This window comes from Pleurodeles waltl, chromosome 1_2 (assembly GCF_031143425.1).
Source record: "Pleurodeles waltl isolate 20211129_DDA chromosome 1_2, aPleWal1.hap1.20221129, whole genome shotgun sequence".
Taxonomy (NCBI): Eukaryota; Metazoa; Chordata; class Amphibia; order Caudata; family Salamandridae; genus Pleurodeles; species Pleurodeles waltl.
The window spans coordinates 1,133,128,470-1,133,146,680 of record NC_090437.1 but is presented as its reverse complement, the minus strand read 5'-3'; the positions used below and the strand labels follow the sequence as shown (position 1 = coordinate 1,133,146,680).

Below are 18,211 nucleotides of genomic sequence, written 5' to 3'. Positions count from 1 at the left end.
GGACAGGCACAACCCTATTCAGGTGCAACTGTCAGCTAAGCCCAACACTCTAGCTCAGGAAGACCCATCAGCCTGGCGATGGGCCATCAGAATATGCAGGGCACACCTCGGCTCCCTTTGTGTGACTGTCTAGAGTGTATACACAAACAGTCCAACTGTCATTCTGACCCAGGTGTGTATTCAGCAGACAGGCAGAGGCACATAATGGTTAAGCAAGAAAATGCTCACTTTCTAAAACTGGCATTTTCAAACTTACAATTGAAAAACCAACTTCACCAAAAGATGTATTTCTAAATTGTGAGCTCAGAGACCCCATACTCCAAATCTCGATCTGCTCCCCATGGGATATTACACTTAAAAGATATTTCAAAGCAGTCCCCATTTTACTCTATGAGAAAGCTAGCCTTTGGTATAGTGAAAACTGAATTTAGCAGTTTTTTGTTTTTTTTTAACTATCAGGACATGTAAAACGTGACCAGTATATGTCCTGCCTTTTAAATACACCGCACCCTGCCCATGAGGCGGCCTAGTGCCTACCTGAGGAGTGGCTTACATGTAGCAAAAAGGAAGGTTTGGGCCTGGCAAGTGGGTGCACTTGCCAGGTTGAAATGGCAGTTTAAAACTGCCCAAACAGACACTGCAGTAGCAGGTCTGAGATGTTTACAGGGATACTCATGTGGGTGGCACAATCAATGCTGCAAGCCAACTAGTAGTATTTGATTCACAGGCCATGGGCGCACATGGTGTACTATATTAGGGACTTAATAGTAAATCAAATATGTCAATCATGGATAAACCAATCACCAATGCAATTCAGATAGAAAGCATTTGCACTTTAGTACTGGTCAGCAGAGGTAAAGTGCCAAGAGTCCTACAGCCAGCACAAAAGAATTCAGCACAGAATCAAAAACAGGGCGTCAGAAGCAAAAAGACAAGAGAATCCACACAAATAACTGACAGGTCTAACACCCTCACATGTAATATAATGCACCCTGTCTTAGGGCTTTAAGGCCTGCTGTAGGGGTAACTTGCATATACTGCATACACAGTTAGGGGACATGGCACACAGGCTGTGTGCCATGCTGTGTTTTCACTTTTGTCTGCACCAAGACATGCAGCCTAAAATGGCAGCTTGTTGTGCTTGAGGAGGGGTCCCCTAGCGTGGCACAATTGGTGCTGCAGCCCTTAGGGACCCTCTTTAGTACCTCAGGCCCTATGTACCAAGGGTACAAGTTACCAGGAACTTACAGAGGGTGCAAAAGGGTTTCCCAATTGGGGAAACAATGGTACAGTTTTGGGAAAGAGATCTGGCACTGGGAACCTCATTGGCAGGAACTCAGTGCACTTTCAGTCAAAATCACTTCAGGTACCAGACAAAAAGTGTGGGTAACTATGTAAAAAAGAGGCACTTTCCTACACTCCTCTATACAATGCCAACATTCCCCCATTACTAGATACATTATTCAAAAACCTATACATGTGAGTACAATTAGAGATCTCACAGTCTGGCAGGATAGCGGATATAAAGATGAATATTCTGCCACATCAGCCATATCTCTCCGAGATGCTGCTCTAAGATTTCTGTTTGCGGCCCCAAATGAGATTCAGTCAAAACGTGTTGCCTTCTTATGAGGAGATAAACACCCCACAGTTTCCAGGTTCCCATCATTGAAATCCTTTTATGATGGATGTCTAGCCTTTCCACAAGTAGAACCCAACAAACCCTGTAACACAACTGAGGCCTCTGACTGATCTCACTGACTCTGGGAGAGGGAAATTATGGGTCCATGTTGAAAAGGACAATTTTATCCCTACCCTGTACGTGCCACCGTGGCTCCCCAGCCACACACTGAGAAGAAATAATTTGTTACAATCCAATCTTGTGATTAAAACACAAAAAGAGAGTATTGGGAGTAATACAACCCCACACAAACTCCTGTACTCAAGGAACTCGAACACAGTGTGTGGGGGATGTCAAGGACAGGTCTCTTGTGGCCTATTTAGGCTGAGGGTTCGCCAGTTAGGCAATCGCCTTCATGAGCTATAGAGCCATACCTCTACAGTTTAACCGAGTAGGCCCCGTGTGCATTTTAAAATGCATCTGCTCACTGTCTAGCATATCTGTCTAGCCCCTCACGTATTAGGGATCCTTGACCCTGAAGAATGCCCGAGACCGCTTTGGCTCTTAGAGAGGGCAGAAACATGTTGGTCCCCACATTTTTCAGACACTTTGAATAATTGTACTCTACGAATGTCGAAGGATACCCTTTATTTGGTTCACAGAGGAAAGCCATGCCGAGCTGAAGCTAAAACAAACAACAGTTCCTCGGACAAAGATACAGGCAGAGTATCAACATGCTTTTCAGTGCACCAAGTCACAAACTTGTCCCATACACAGGCATTCATGGTCTTTGTTGATGGATGCCTGGCTGACAGCATAATTTCAAAGACTTCCAAAGGGAGCTCATAAACTGTCAACTGGTGTCACCCAATCGCCACACATGAAGGAAGAGTGTGAGTAGGTTCGGGTGCGGAACCCTGCCCTATTCATGCAACAGGAAATTGTCTTAAAGGAGCAGCCTGATTGAGGGCCAACAGCTCATGCTCATGAGTTTGGGAGGCCATACTTTCTGTGTACAATCCGGAGCCACAAAGAGGATTTGGGACCGGTCTGTCCTGATTTTCCTCAGAAAAAGGGGCAGGAGTTGAATCAGCGGGAAGGTGTATATGAGTCCCGAGCCAAACTCAAGATGAAACGTGTCTGAGTGAGAGCCTCCTTCGAAACTCCAACAAGCAAAAGTGCTGACATTGTGCATTCTCGGCGGTGGCCAACAGATCTAACCAACGTTATCCTCAGTCGTGGAAGAGAAATAGCACGACCTCCAGTTGGAGATGTCATTTGTGATCTGCATGGCATCAGCAGCTGAGTTTCCCTGTGCTGGTGTTCAGAGAGCCTGCCAGGTGCTGTACGACAAGGAAAATATCATGACCTTCCAACCATGTCCAGAGATGCAGGGCCTCTTTACACAGGGTCCATTACCCCAACCTGCCCTGCTTGTTGCAGTACCACATTGCAGTGGTGTGGTGCGTAAACGCCTGAACCAGCCTCCCCTTGATTGAATGTAGGAAGGTGTTCAATATTAAGCGGATCACTCTTAACTCCAACAAATTGATGTGGAGCTGAGACTCTGCCAGAGACTAGAGTTTTCTGATCTACACCTCGACCAGATGGCCACACCAACCCAGAAGGGACTCATCTGCCACCACTGTGAGGTCTGGGTGGGAAAGGGCCTTCTGCTGACCCAACTGCAGTTTGTTAGCGACCACCGCAGGCCTTGTGCAGCTCTCTCCGTAATCTGGTTAAGGTCGAGAGATTCCCCTGATGGTGTACCCACTGGGATTTCAGGTCTCACTTCAGAGCCCACGTATGCCAGTGGGCATCCTTTACCAGCAGGTTTCAGGAGGCCATAAGACCCAGGAGCCTCAAAGTCAGTCTCCCTAAAATTCAGGGTGAAGGTTGAAACAAATTAATCATAGCCTGAATACCTTTTACTCATCCCTCCGGATAGCATGTGTGAAATTGCACTTGTTCCAGAACAGCTCCGATTAAAGGGAGCATCTGAGAGGGAGTCAGGTGTAACTTAATCATGCTTAAAGTGAACCACAGCAAATGCTAGAATTCTACTGTAGTCTGGAAGTGGATGACGGACTGCCTGGGGTGAGCCTGCTTTCAACAGCCAGTCGTCGAGGTAGGGGAAGAATGGAACCCTGACCTCCGCAGATGGTCTGCAACCACCACCATCACCTTTGTCAACAACAGAGGGGCTTTTGCTAAGGCTAAAAGGGAACACAGGAAACTGAAAGTGCTCATGGCCCACCATGAACCACTGTGAGAAAAGTAGCCTCTTTCTAGCCTTGTTAACCCCACTTTTGGCCTGTTTGTGAGTGTATGTCAGGGTGTTTTCACTGTCTCACTGGGATCCTGATAGCCGGGGCCCAGTGCTCATAGTGAAAACCCTATGTTTTCAGTATGTTTGTTATGTGTCACTGGGACCCTGCTAGTCAGGACCCCAGTGCTCATAAGTTTGTGTGGTGCCTAACTGTCTCACTGAGGCTCTGCTAACCAGAACCTCAGTGGTTATGCTCTCTCATTTCTTTCAAATTGTCACTAACAGGCTAGTGACCAATTTTACCAATTTACATTGGCTTACTGGAACACCCTTATAATTCCCTAGTATATGGTACTGAGGTACCCAGGGTATTGGGGTTCCAGGAGATCCCTATGGGCTGCAGCATTTCTTTTGCCACCCATAGGGAGCTCTGACAATTCTTACACAGGCCTGCCACTGCAGCCTGAGTGAAATAACATCCACGTTATTTCACAGCCATTTTACACTGCACTTAAGTAACTTATAAGTCACCTATATGTCTAACCTTTACCTGGTAAAGGTTAGGTGCAAAGTTACTTAGTGTGAGGGCACCCTGGCACTAGGCAAGGTGGCCCAACATTGTTCAGGGCCAATTCCCTGAACTTTGTGAGTGCGGGGACACCATTACACACGTGCACTACATATAGGTCAATACCTATATGTAGCTTCACAATGGTAACTCCGAATATGGCCATGTAACATGTCTAAGATCATGGAATTGCCCCCTCTATGCCATCCTGGCATTGTTGGCACAATTCCATGATCCAAGTGGTCTGTAGCACAGACCCTGGTACTGCCAAACTGCCTTTTCTGGGGTTTCACTGCAGCTGCCAACCCCTCAGACAGGTTTCTGCCCCCCTGGGGTCAAGCCAGGCTTGTCCCAGGATGGCAGAACAAAGGACTTCCTCTGAGAGAGGGTGTTACACCCTCTCCCTTTGGAAAATGGTGTGAAGGCAGGGGAGGAGTAGCCTCCCCCAGCCTCTGGAAATGCTTTCTTGGGCACAGATGTGCCCAATTCTGCATAAGCCAGTCTACACCGGTTCAGGGACCCCTTAGCCCTGCTCTGGCGCGAAACTGGACAAAGGAAAGGGGAGTGACCACTCCCCTGACCTGCACCTCCCCTGGGAGGTGTTCAGAGCTCCTCCAGTGTGCTCCAGACCTCTGCCATCTTGGAAACAGAGGTGCTGCTGGCACACTAGACTGCTCTGAGTGGCCAGTGCCACCAGGTGACGTCAGAGACTCCTTCTTAGAGATGCCCCCTGAAAACATACCCGACTTCCAGTGTGGGCTGACTAGTTTTTGCCAGCCTGCCACACACCAGACATGTTGCTGGCCACATGGGGAGAGTGCCTTTGTCACTCTGTGGCCAGGAACAAAGCCTGTACTGGGTGGAGATGCTTCTCACCTCCCCCTGCAGGAACTGTAACACCTGGCGCTGAGCCTTAAAGGCTCACCCCCTTTGTTACAGCACCACAGGGCATCCCAGCTAGTGGAGATGCCCGCCCCTCCGGCCACTGCCCCCACTTTTGGCAGCAAGGCTGGAGGAGATAATTAGGAAAACAAGGAGGGGTCACCCACTAGTCAGGACAGCCCCTAAGGTGTGCTGAGCTGAGGTGACCCTTACTTTTAGAAATCCTCCATCTTGTGGATGGAGGATTCCCCCAGTAGGATTAGGGATATGCCCACCTCCCCACAGGGAGAAGGCACAAAGAGGGTGTAGCCACGCTCAAGGACAGTAGCCATTGGCTACTGCCCTCCCAGACCTAAACACACCCATAAATTCAGTATTTAGGGGCCCCAGAACCTAGGAAACTAGATTCTTGCAACCTTAACAAGAAGAAGGACTGCTGACTGAAGCACTGCAGTGAAGACGGAGACGACAACTGCTTTGGCCCCAGCCCTACCTGGGCCTGGCTCCCAACTTCGAAGAAAACTGCAACAGCGACGCATCCAACAGGGACCAGTGACCTCTGAAGCCTCGGAGGACTGCCCTGCAACCAAGGACCAGGAAACTCCTGTGAACAGCGGCCCTGTTCAACAATCTGCAACTTTCTTGCAACAAAGAAACGAATTTGAAGATTTCACGTTTCCTGCCGGAAGTGTGAGACTTTCCACTCTGCACCCGACGCCCCCGTCTCGACCTGCGGAAAACCAACACTACAGGGAGGCCTCCCCGGCGACTGCGAGCCCATGAGTAGCCAGAGACGACTCCCCTGAGCCCCCACAGTGACGCCTGCAGAGGAAATGCAGAGGCTCCCCCTGACTGCGACTGCCTGTAAACAAGGGACCTGATGCCTGGAACCAACACTGCACCCGCAGCCCCCAGGACCTGAAGGAACCGAACTCCAGTGCAGGAGCGACCCCCAGGCGAACCTCTTCCTAGCACAGGTGGTGGCTACCCCGAGGAGCCCCCCCCCCGTGCCTGCCTGCATCGCTGAAGAGACCCCCGGGTCTCCCCATTGCTTTCTATAAAAAAAACAACGCCTGGTTGCACTCTGCACCCGGCCACCCCTATGCCGCTGAAGGTGTAGTTTCTGTGCCTGCTTGTGTCCGCCCCGGTGCCCTACAAAACCCCCCTGGTCTTCCCCCCAAGGACGTGGGTACTTACCTGCTGGCAGACTGGAACCGGGGCACCCCTGTTCTCCACTGAAGCCTATGTGTTTTGGGCACCTCTTTGACCTCTGCACCTGACCGGCCCTGAGCTGCTGGTGTGGTAACTTTGGGATTGCCTTGAACCCCCAACGGTGGGCTACCTTGGACCCAACTTTGAACCCTGTAAGTGTTTTACTTACCTGTGAACTTAACATTTACTTACCTGCCCCAGGAACTGTTGATTTTTGCACAGTGTCCACTTTTAAAATAGCTTATTGCCATTTTCGTCACAACTGTACATGGTATTGTGTTATTCAAAGTTCCTAGATTACCTGAGTGAAATACCTTTCATTTGAAGTATTACTTGTAAATCTTGAACCTGTGGTTCTTAAAATAAACTAAGAATAGATATTTTTCTATATAAAAACCTATTGGCCTTGAGTAAGTCTTTGATTGTGTGTTCCTCATTTATTGCCTGTGTGTGTACAACAAATGCTTAACACTACCCTCTGATAAGCCTACTGCTCGACCACACTACCACAAAATAGAGCATTAGAATTATCTCTTTTTGCCACTATCTTACCTCTAAGGGGAACCCTTGGACTCTGTGCACAGTATTTCTTATTTTGAAATAGTATATACAGAGCCAACTTCCTACGAACACCATTATATTAATACAACAAAACTCCACACCAACAGGATATCGGCACACAAAAACATAACTGAACTGCACCTTAACATAACACCAAACCTAACTCAACAACATAACCAGGCAGAGACAAGATCTTTTTTTCCCAAAGTTTTGAAAACAGACATAGAATTCAAGCCATTCTAAAGGTTCTTAAAACTAAAATTCCCTTTAGTAACATTAAAATGTCTTTGCAACCTGTTTCTTCTGTGGAACTGAAGGAACGCTTAGGCTTTCTTCCCTTTCGAGGTAGACATTCTTTAATTTTGTCCGATGCATCATCCTTGGGAGAGTTTAGAAGAAAAAAATATTAATCTTTGTTATAAGAAAGAAATCCTACAATCTGCCGAAAATATGAACAATCACTCTTTTAAGGAAGCTATTATTATTGAAGGATTAAATTAATAAACTGAAATATTTAATTGGTAAATCAAATACTTTATGTGCCTTAACTAATAATTTGTAGCACAATAGCTGCGGACCTTACAAACAAACTTTTTTATGAAAAAAATGTTATTAAGAGTGTAGATAACCAGAAAATGCTAAATAATGGCAGCTCATTTCTGCACTCGTTTTTTGGAGCCACCTGTCTTCTGTGGATATTCTTAATTGTTCCTTAAAAGGAGTCTCTAGTTTGTGTGTGATAAGTCAATCATTTATTGGTGGTGGTAAGACTTTTGTTTGAAGGTATTTTAATCCACTAATGATGGGTATATGACATTCCAGGAAGGTATACAAGTGCGGGCAAACGCCCTCCTTCCTTACCCCCTGAGAAAATAGACCAGTTTAACACTTAGCTGCCAAGCACTGTAAAAGACTGGCACTAAACTTCATCGATCAAAAAGGATGCTACTCAGAACTATGAGTGAGCCAGTAAGGAAGCCAGGCAAGGAAGAGAATGGTAAGGCAGATGGCATCACTCCAAGAAAGGTATGGAAGAGTGAAAAACTTGCAAGTTAGCAGCTAAGCTACTTTAAAAGGCAGTGTACAACACATTTAAGTGGTGGGGGATTTATTGAGGTGTCCAAAATTTGCATAAATTCCTTTCGCATAAATTTAAGAAAACCAAGCATAATTATGTGAAATGGGGATCTGGCAGTCAGCATTATATTTTAGCGTAAAATGAGTCCTCACATCCACTTTGGCCACAAAGGTGCAGTCATGCGTTTGGAGACTCAGTGCCAGATGGAGTATGGGTTAGGTAGGTCAGAACTAGATGTGCAAATTATAATTATAGTAAGGATAAAAACCTAAAGACAATAACAGAGCACCAGCCTAGCCATACATCAAAAAGGCATACCCACCCTTTTTGATGTATGGATAGGAAGGTTCTGTGTACCCGCCTTAGAAGACCCAGTAAGATATATAGCAATTTGAGCAATGCAGAGGTGCTGATGAATCAGTAAAAGGATGTGAAAGAACAAGAACAGGTATTAGTGACATGAACAGTAGTCTTAGGCATGGACACAGCTCACAACTGGTAAAAAATGTGTGTGATTGGCTGCTTATAATAAGGAACAATACAAAAGGTCATAGTAACAGCGCAATCTTTCATGATTATAAAAATCAAAGATGATAATACACGTGCAAACGTTTGAAAATACGAGGTTCTCTGTAAGCATGAGAGTTCAGCTCAAAAACATGCTCCCTAACTCATGCCCGGCATTATAAACGCATACATCAACCTTCTCTTTTATCAGGGCGAAGATTGGGAAGTGATGCTTTTAGTGCAGACCTTCAACAAGGTTATTATAATTCTATGATTTCCTATGGGTGTGTCATGTTTGTAGGAAAATGCCCTTTTTTTACATGGTCACCCCCACTTTTTGCCTGACATTCGAAGCAATTTTGACTGAAAGTGCACTGGGTTCCTTCTAACCAGGTCCACAGTGCCAGATCTCTTTGCTTAAAACTGTGCAATTGCTACCCAATTGGCAAGATCTTTGGTCCCCCTATAAAAGTCTCTAGTAAATGGTGCCCCTAGTACCTTGGGCATGGGTACCAAGGCGGGTCCCCAAGGGCTACAGCATGTATTGTGCCATCCTCAGGGACCCCCTCACCTAGCACATGCAGACTGCCATTGCAGGCTGTGTGTCTTGCTGGAGCTAACAGTGAAAACAATACATGGCACAAAGGTGTGTGCCATGTCCCCTAAACACTGTACGCAATATATCTAAATCACCCCTACAGCCCGAATGCAGGATGCATTACATTGCATGTGAGGACATATCTGCATGAAGTGATATGCCCCTATTATGTCCTTGTCGATTCTTAGACTTAGCGACAGAGATTGAACAGGGACCCATTTTATGTACATGTGCTGGATATGGAAAATGTCACTTACTCAGTGTACATCTGTTCGTGGCATGAGACGCTGCAGATTCACATGCTGTGCACATCCCGCCATCTAGTGTTGGGCTCGGAGTGTTACAAGTTGTTTTTCTTCGAAGAAGTCTTTTCGAGTCACGAGATCGAGGGACTCCTCCCCTTTCGACTCCATTGCGCATGGGCGTCCACTCCATCTTAGATTGTTTTCCCTGCAGAGGGTGAGGTAGGAGTTGTGTATTATAGTAATAGTGCCCATGCAATGGAGTAAATATGTATGTACATAATGTGGTTTAAAGTGATATATTCACAAATTTACAAATGTGCAAGACCAACTTAAAAACGGCTACAGGCTCCCGGGGAGGAGGGAGGGCGGATGTGAATCTGCAGCGTCTCATGACACGAACAGATGTACACTGGGTAAGTGACATTTTCTGTTCGATGGCATGTGTAGCTGCAGATACACATGCTGTGCATAGACTAGTAAGCAGTTATCTCCCCAAAAAGCGGTGGCTCAGCCTGTAGGAGTTGAAGTTGTTTGAAATAAAGTTTGTAATACTGCTTGTCCTACTGTGGCTTGCTGTGTTGTTAAGACATCCACGCAGTAATGCTTGGTAAACGTATGAGGCGTAGACCATGTGGCTGCCTTACATATTTCATTCATAGGTATGTTTCCTAGAAAGGCCATGGTAGCACCTTTCTTTCTAGTTGAGTGTGCCTTTTGTGTTATAGGCAGTTCTCTTTTTGCTTTGATATAACAGGTTTGAATGCATTTAACTATCCATCTGGCAATGCCTTGTTTGGATATTGGATTCCCTGTATGAGGTTTTTTTAAAGCAACGAACAACTGTTTTGCGAATTTGTTTTGTTCTATCAATGTAGTACATTAATGCCCTTTTGATGTCTAATGTATGTAATGCTCTCTCAGCTACAGAATCTGGTTGTGGAAAGAACACTGGTAGTTCCACTGTTTGATTTAAGTGGAACGGTGATATGACTTTCGGTAAGAACTTAGGATTTGTGCGCAGAACTACTTTATGTTTGTGTATCTGAATAAGGGGTTCTTATATGGTAAATGCTTGTATTTCACTTACTCTTCTCAGAGATGTGATGGCAATTAGAAATGCTACTTTCCATGTTAAATATTGTATCCCACATGAATGCATGGGTTCAAAAGGAGGACCCATGAGTCGTGTTAAGACTATGTTGAGGTTCCACGAAGGAACTGGTGCTGTTCTTGGTGGGATAATTCTTTTCAGGCCTTCCATAAATGCCTTTATGACTGGGATCCTAAATAATGAAGTTGAGTGCGTAATTTGCAAATACGCTGAAATTGCGGTGAGATGTATTTTAATGGATGAAAAAACTAACTTTGACTTTTGTAAGTGTAGTAGGTAGCTTACGATATCTTTAGCAGTTGCGTGTAATGGTTGGATTTGATTATTATGACAATAATAAACAAATCTTTTCCACTTATTTGCATAGCAATGTATTGTGGTTGCTTTTCTAGCTTGTTTTATGACCTCCATACATTCCTGTGTAAGGTCTAGATGTCCGAATTCTAAGACTTCAGGAGCCAAATTGCTAGATTCAGTGATGCTGGATTTGGGTGCCTGATCTGTTGTTTGTGTTGAGTTAACAGATCTGGTCTGTTTGGCAGCTTGATATGAGGCACTACTGAGAGGTCTAGTAATGTTGTGTATCAAGGTTGTCGTGCCCAAGTTGGTGCTATTAGTATGAGTTTGTTTTGACTTAATTTGTTGACTAGATATGGAAGGAGTGAGAGAGGGGGAAAAGCGTATGCAAATATCCCGGACCAACTCATCCATAACGCATTGCCCTGAGACTGATCCTGTGGGTACCTGGATGCGAAGTTTTGGCATTTTGCGTTTTCTTTTGTTGCAAATAGGTCTATTTGCGGTGTTCCCCACCTTTGGAAGTAAGTCTTTAGTATTTGTGGGTGAATTTCCCATTCGTGGATCTGTTGGTGATCCCGAGAGAGATTGTCTGCTAACTTGTTCTGAATTAATGGTATGAACTGCGCTATTAGGCGAATGTGATTGTGAATCGCCCACTGCCATAGTTTCTGTCCCAAGAGACACAACTGTGTTGAGTGTGTCCATCCTTGTTTGTTCAGATAATACATTGTTGTCATGTTGTCTGTTTTGACAAGAATGTGTTTGTGGGTTATTATAGGTTGAAATGCTTTCAGCGCTAGAAATACTGCTAGTAGTTCTAAGTGATTTATGTGAAGCTGTCTCTGCTGATTGTCCCATTGTTCTTGGATGTTGTGTTGGTTGACGTGTGCTCCCCACCCTATCATGGAAGCATCCGTTGTGATTACGTACTGAGGCACTGGGTCTTGAAAAGGCCGCCCATTGTTTAAATTTATATTGTTCCACCATTGAAGCGAGGTGTATGTTTGGCGGTCTATCAACACTAGATCTTGAAGTTGACCCTGTGCTTGTGACCATTGTGATGCTAGGCACTGTTGTAAGGGCCGCATGTGTAATCTTGCGTTTGGGACAATGGCTATGCATTATGACATCATGCCTAGTAGTTTCATCCCTAATTTTACCTGTATCTTTTGTTTTGGGTCCATGGCTTGTATTACGTTGTGAAATGCCTGTACCCTTTGTGGACTTGGAGTGGCAATCCCTTTGGTTGTGTTGATTGTTGCTCCTAAGTATTGTTGTATTTGGCACGGCTGTAGGTGTGACTTGTTGTAGTTGAGTGAGAAACCTAGCTTGTGAAGGGTTTCTATGACGTACCTTGTGTGTTGTGAACACCGTTCTTGCGTATTGGTCTTGATTAACCAATCGTCTAGGTACGGGAACACATGCATTTGCTGCCTTCTGATATGAGCAGCGACTACTGCCAGGCATTTTGTAAAAACTCTTGGCGCTGTTGTTATCCCGAATGGCAACACTTTGAACCGGTAATGTACCCCTTGGAATACAAACCTTAAGTACTTTCTGTGTGAAGGATCAATAGGTATATGGAAATATGCATCCTTTAGGTCTAGTGTTGTCATGTAGTCTTTTTGTTTGAGCAATGGGCTCACGTCTTGCAGTGTCACCATGTGAAAGTGATCTGATTTGATGTAGATGTTTAATGTTCTGAGATCTAAAATAGGTCTTAGAGTTTTGTCTTTTTTGGGTATGAGAAAGTACAGGGAGTAGACTCCTGTTCCTCTCTGATGAATTGGTACTATTTCTATTGCATCTTTTTGCAACAATGCATGGACCTCCAGTTGTAAAAGATCCATGTGTTGTTTGGACATGTTGTGTATTTTCAGTGGGACATTTGGAGTGAATTATAGAAATTCTATGCAATAAACATGCTGGATAATGGCTAGGACCCACGAGTCTGTTGTTATTTCTTCCCAGTGTTTGTAGAACTTGGTTAGTCTCCCCCCCACTGGTGTTATGTGTTGGGGATTTGTGACGTTGAAGTCACTGTTTATTTTATGGAGTTTTGGGACTCTGGAACTTCCCTCTACTCTTTGGGAACTGTCCCCCTCTATTGTGTCCCCGAAAACTTCCCCGCTGATATTGGCCCTGATAAGTGGGCCTTGTTTGTGAGGTTGAGGGCTCTGTGCGCTGTCCCCGAAACCCCCCTCGAAACTGTGTTTTTCGAAAAGTGCCTCTGCTCTGTGGGGAGTAGAGTGCGCCCATGGCTTTGGCCGTATCTGTGTCTTTTTTGAGTTTTTCGATAGCAGTGTCCACCTCCGGCCCAAACAACTGCTGTCCGTTAAATGGCATATTCAGCACAGCTTGTTGTATTTCCGGCTTGAACCCTGATGTACGCAGCCATGCATGTCTCCTTATGGTCACTGCTGTATTTACAGTCCTAGCTGCTGTGTCCGCTGCATTGTTCAAGATACTCTGTCCTTCCTCCACCACTTGTTGTGCTCTCTTTTGGAACTCTTTGGGCAAGTGTTCTATGAAATGTTGCATTTCGTCCCAATGAGCCCTATCATATCTAGCCAGCAATGCTTGCGAGTTGGCAATGCGCCATTGGTTGGCTGCTTGAGCCGCAACCCTTTTCCCCGCAGCGTCAAACTTGCGACTCTCCTTGTCTGGAGGTGGTGTGTCCCCTGAGGTGTGTGAGTTCGCCCTCTTGAGAGCTGCCCCTACTACCACTGAGTCTGGTGTTAATTGCTGCGTGATGTACACAGGGTCTGTTGGTGGCGGCTTGTATTTTTTCTCCACCCTTGGAGTAATGGCCCTGCCCTTTACAGGCTCCTGAAACACTTGTTTGGAATGTTTCAGCATTCCAGGTAGCATGGGGAGACTCTGGTACTGGCTATGTGTGGACGACAGTGTGTTAAATAGAAAGTCATTTTCTATAGGTTCTGCGTGCAGGGTGACATTATGAAACGCAGCTGACACCACTTGTGTGTAGGCAGTACTGTCCTCAGGTGGTGACGGTCTCGCTGGATAACAGTCAGGGCTGTTATCTGATACAGGCGCATCATAAAGATCCCATGCGTCGGGATCATCTTGACTCATTCCTGTATGAGTTGGAGACTGCATCATTGGTGGAGTGGCTACCAGTGATGGTTGTGGTGAGCGTTGTGGAGATGGTGGCGGAGTTACTTGTCTTGCCACCTTTGCTTGTGGCTGCTTGTCTTTCTCTTGGAAGGCAAGTTTTCTTTTAATTCGAATTGGAGGGAGAGTACTGATCTTCCATGTGTCTTTTTGAATGTGGAGCCTCCTTTGAGTGTAATCTGGCTCCCCTGCCTCTAGTTCCAGTCCAAATCTGTGTCCTTGCATCAGTGAGGACAGGCCCTGTTCCTCGGTGTAGGAACTCGATTTCGGCTCCGAGGCCAAATGTTTCGGTATGGAAACCTTATCGCCAGTCTTTTTCGGCTCCGAAGACACTTTTTTGGTTTTTGGCGTACTGCCCCCTCGGTGCCGACTCATTTTGGTGCCGCTCTCTCTGTGTCGAGATTGCTCTGACCCTGTGTCTCGGGGTCGAGTCTGTTCTGTGCCGGTATCGCGACCGGAGTCAGATGACATCGACACAGACATGTCCTTTTTCAGTGCCGATGTTCGGTCACCTATTTTCTGAGTTGAGCCATGGCCTGCTGGCGGTGGCGTCCCCTGGGCTTTAGTGTTTTTCCCGTGAGTTTTGTGTGACGTCTTACTCACGGTTTTCGGCGTCTGTTCGGGTTCGACCTTGTCCGAGTCCGAATCCGCGATGGACAAGGTTTCTTCTTCTTCTTCCAGGTGTTGTTGTCCTGCCGGCGTCAACAGCATTTGTAGTCTTCTTGCTCTTCGGTCTCTTAACGTCTTCCTCGATCGAAACGCTCGGCAGGCCTCACAGGTATCCTCTTTGTGTTCTGGAGACAACACAAATTACAGACCAGATGCTGATCTGTATAAGGATACTTGTTGTGACATTCGGGGCAGAAGCGGAATGGGGTCTGTTCCATTAGCCTTGAAGACGCACGCAGTCGGGCCGACCAGGCCCCGCCGGGGGATCGAAAACCCCGAAGGGTCACCAGAGCTCTTCAAAATTCGGTGTCGATCTGTTGTAACTAGCCCGATACCGAACGCAAACAATACCGTCTAATTTTCCGATATTTAACTAACTTTCCGAACCGAAACGCAGAGCGAAAAGGAACACGTCCGAACCCAATGGCGGAAAGAAAACAATCTAAGATGGAGTCGACGCCCATGCGCAATGGAGCCGAAAGGGGAGGAGTCCCTCGATCTCGTGAATCGAAAAGACTTCTTCGAAGAAAAACAACTTGTAACACTCCGAGCCCAACACTAGATGGCGGGATGTGCACAGCATGTGTATCTGCAGCTACACATGCCATCGAACTGGTCATTACGAGTTCCCCAGCTATATGACAGCTTCACTGAATATAGGGATGTTTGGTATCAAATATCTCAAATTAATAAACCATCACTGATGCCAGTGATGGATTTATTAATACATGCACCCAAAGGGCATCTTAGAGGTTCACTCTGAAAACCTATCAACCACCTGTGTGGGGACAGACTAGTTTTAGCCAGTCTGCCACCGCCAGAGAAATTTCTGGCCCCTTAGGATAATAACATTTGCTCTTGTGGGGGGCTGGCTGGTGGAGAGCTAAGAGACAAAGCTTGCTCTAGGAGAGGTGTTTAGACACCCCACCCAAGAGGATGACCTTTGAGTCTGCATTCCAAGGCAGGGGGCTTCAAAAACACCCACCACCCTTGGTATGGAGATCTGGCTTCACTATCAGGAGAGATCCAACCCTCCTGCCCCAGGGTCCATTTGGCACCTGGACAGGCGGGAAATTTAGTATTCAGGGAGGTGTGTCCACTCTCAGGTCAGTCCCACCCCTAAGTTGCACTGCCTGATGTTGGCTCAACTTTTAGAAATTTGCCATCTTGGTGTTGGCAGATTAAGGAACACTGGGACAGGGTTATGCCCACTTCGCAGAGGTGGAGGTCATATAGGGGGTGTAGTGACCCCAGCAAAAAGTAACACATTGGCTACTACCCTACACTCTCTGAAACACCCCTAAATCAGTATTTAAGTGAGCCCCTGGCATTAGGAAAGCAGATTCCTCTTGACCTACAAAGAAGGGCACTCAAAAGCAGAAAAAGCAAAGCCCGAGGAAGATGTACCTGACTTGGCCCCAAGCCCTGCCGGCCTGTCTGCTATTCCTGCTGATTTGCGCCAAAGTTTACTCGTCCTGCAAGCTGCTGTACCTCCAAAAGCCTAGAAGGCCTGTCTGCCTTCAACAAAGACCCAGGAATTCCTGTGGAGCAGTGGAAATGCTTCCCTGCATCTTGCAGGCACCCAAAGTGACCTTCAAGGACTCCAGGCCACAGAAAACCTGACACCTGAAAGCACCAGTGCAACTGTGCTGCCTAGCCTGAGCTGGCGTGGGCTAACAGTGCCAATGTGGTCCCTCAGCCCTCCAGAGACAAAGCCAACCTTTGACTTGCTCACTGTGGACTCACCAATGCCGCCTGCAGCCTCTGCAAGCAGGTCCTCTCAACCGCAAGTGCTCCGGTGGGGGAAAACCCGATGCCTCAGGACACAACTGCACCCGTCGTCCTTGGCCTTTGGAGAAGAGGACTGAAGGTGTCCTCATGTCACCGGACATCTGAAGATGGAACCCACTTGTTGATTCCCCTCAACTGGATCACCAGTCCTCACCTGCAGCATCTTATCTCCCAGACAGATGCCCATTTAGTAACATTGGGCACCCGACGCCATACTACACCTCTGCACCCTGCCGCCCGGTGTGACCAATTGGTGTGGTCCTGACCCTTACCCAGTACTTACCTAAAGTCCAAGAGATTGTCCTTGTAAGTCGCCGTACTGTACCTGTTTTGTTGTCTTTGTTTTTCCTCCATAGGATAAAACAGCAACTTCCAAGTATTACATTGCAGTGTAGAGGTTTCTAAAGTGTAATGATTTTTCTTGAAAAACGTACTGACGTGAACAAACTGATTCTGGTGCCAAAATATATATACAAAGATACTTGTTATTTTTGTAAATTGGTGTGGATCCCTTTCTTGAGACGTGTCTCATTTATTGACTGCGTGGGTATTTGCAAATGTCCAACTTCTCTTCTCTGATAAGCCAAAGGCTGCTTGACTACACTACTCCCTAAAAAAAACACCACCATGGGTTTGCTAGAGCAAGCCCCCATCCACTAGAAAGAGAACACCTGGACTGTTTGCCAGCTTCCTACAAAGTTCTAGACATTATAGAAGTAATGATACCTACGGGGCAACTGTATACGAAATGATGGACTTTTTCATAGATAGTGAGAAAACAAAGGGAGAGCGAACTCAACACCCATTTCGCCTGATTTCATGTCAAGCGAGACTTTACATGATGTAGTCTCCTTTGTGCCTATTGCGCTCCTACAATTTTAAGTGCTGATGTACAGCCGTAGGCCACTCAATTCAATAGCAACTTGGGGATTTCTTAATTCAGTCCATTTAGATGTGTCCCCAATAGGTAACTCCAGTGCTGTTCATATCTAACTAGTGCTGCATTCATATCCATATCACGCAATGGAAACTTATCTAGAATGGACCACTCAAATTACGAACAGTGCGTTTTTATATCCAAGTGTAGCATGCTTAAAGTTCACTTTTACTATACAGGGAGTGCAGAATTATTAGGCAAATTAGTATTTTGACCACATCATCCTCTTTATGCATGTTGTCTTACTCCAAGCTGTATAGGCTCGAAAGCCTACTACCAATTAAGCATATTAGGTGATGTGCATCTCTGTAATGAGAAGGGGTGTGGTCTAATGACATCAACACCCTATATCAGGTGTGCATAATTATTAGGCAACTTCCTTTCCTTTGGCAAAATGGGTCAAAAGAAGGACTTGACAGGCTCAGAAAAGTAAAAAATAGTGAGATATCTTGCAGAGGGATGCAGCACTCTTAAAATTGCAAAGCTTCTGAAGCGTGATCATCGAACAATCAAGCGTTTCATTCAAAATAGTCAACAGGGTCGCAAGAAGCGTGTGGAAAAACCAAGGTGCAAAATAACTGCCCATGAACTGAGAAAAGTCAAGCGTGCAGCTGCCACGATGCCACTTGCCACCAGTTTGGCCATATTTCAGAGCTGCAACATCACTGGAGTGCCCAAAAGCACAAGGTGTGCAATACTCAGAGACATGGCCAAGGTAAGAAAGGCT

The 18,211-nt window shown here is 46.1% G+C and overlaps 1 protein-coding gene across 1 annotated transcript in view; it reads right to left on the bottom strand.

The window, feature by feature from the left end:
• The window catches only part of BOD1L1 (biorientation of chromosomes in cell division 1 like 1), a 301,369-nt gene that overhangs the window by 49,801 nt on the left and 233,357 nt on the right, over window positions 1–18,211 (bottom strand). The window contains exon 16 of the mRNA XM_069202707.1: window positions 7,408–7,492. Within this exon, the coding sequence (XP_069058808.1) occupies window positions 7,408–7,492 (85 nt within the window). The remainder of the gene's footprint in view (window positions 1–7,407; window positions 7,493–18,211) is intronic.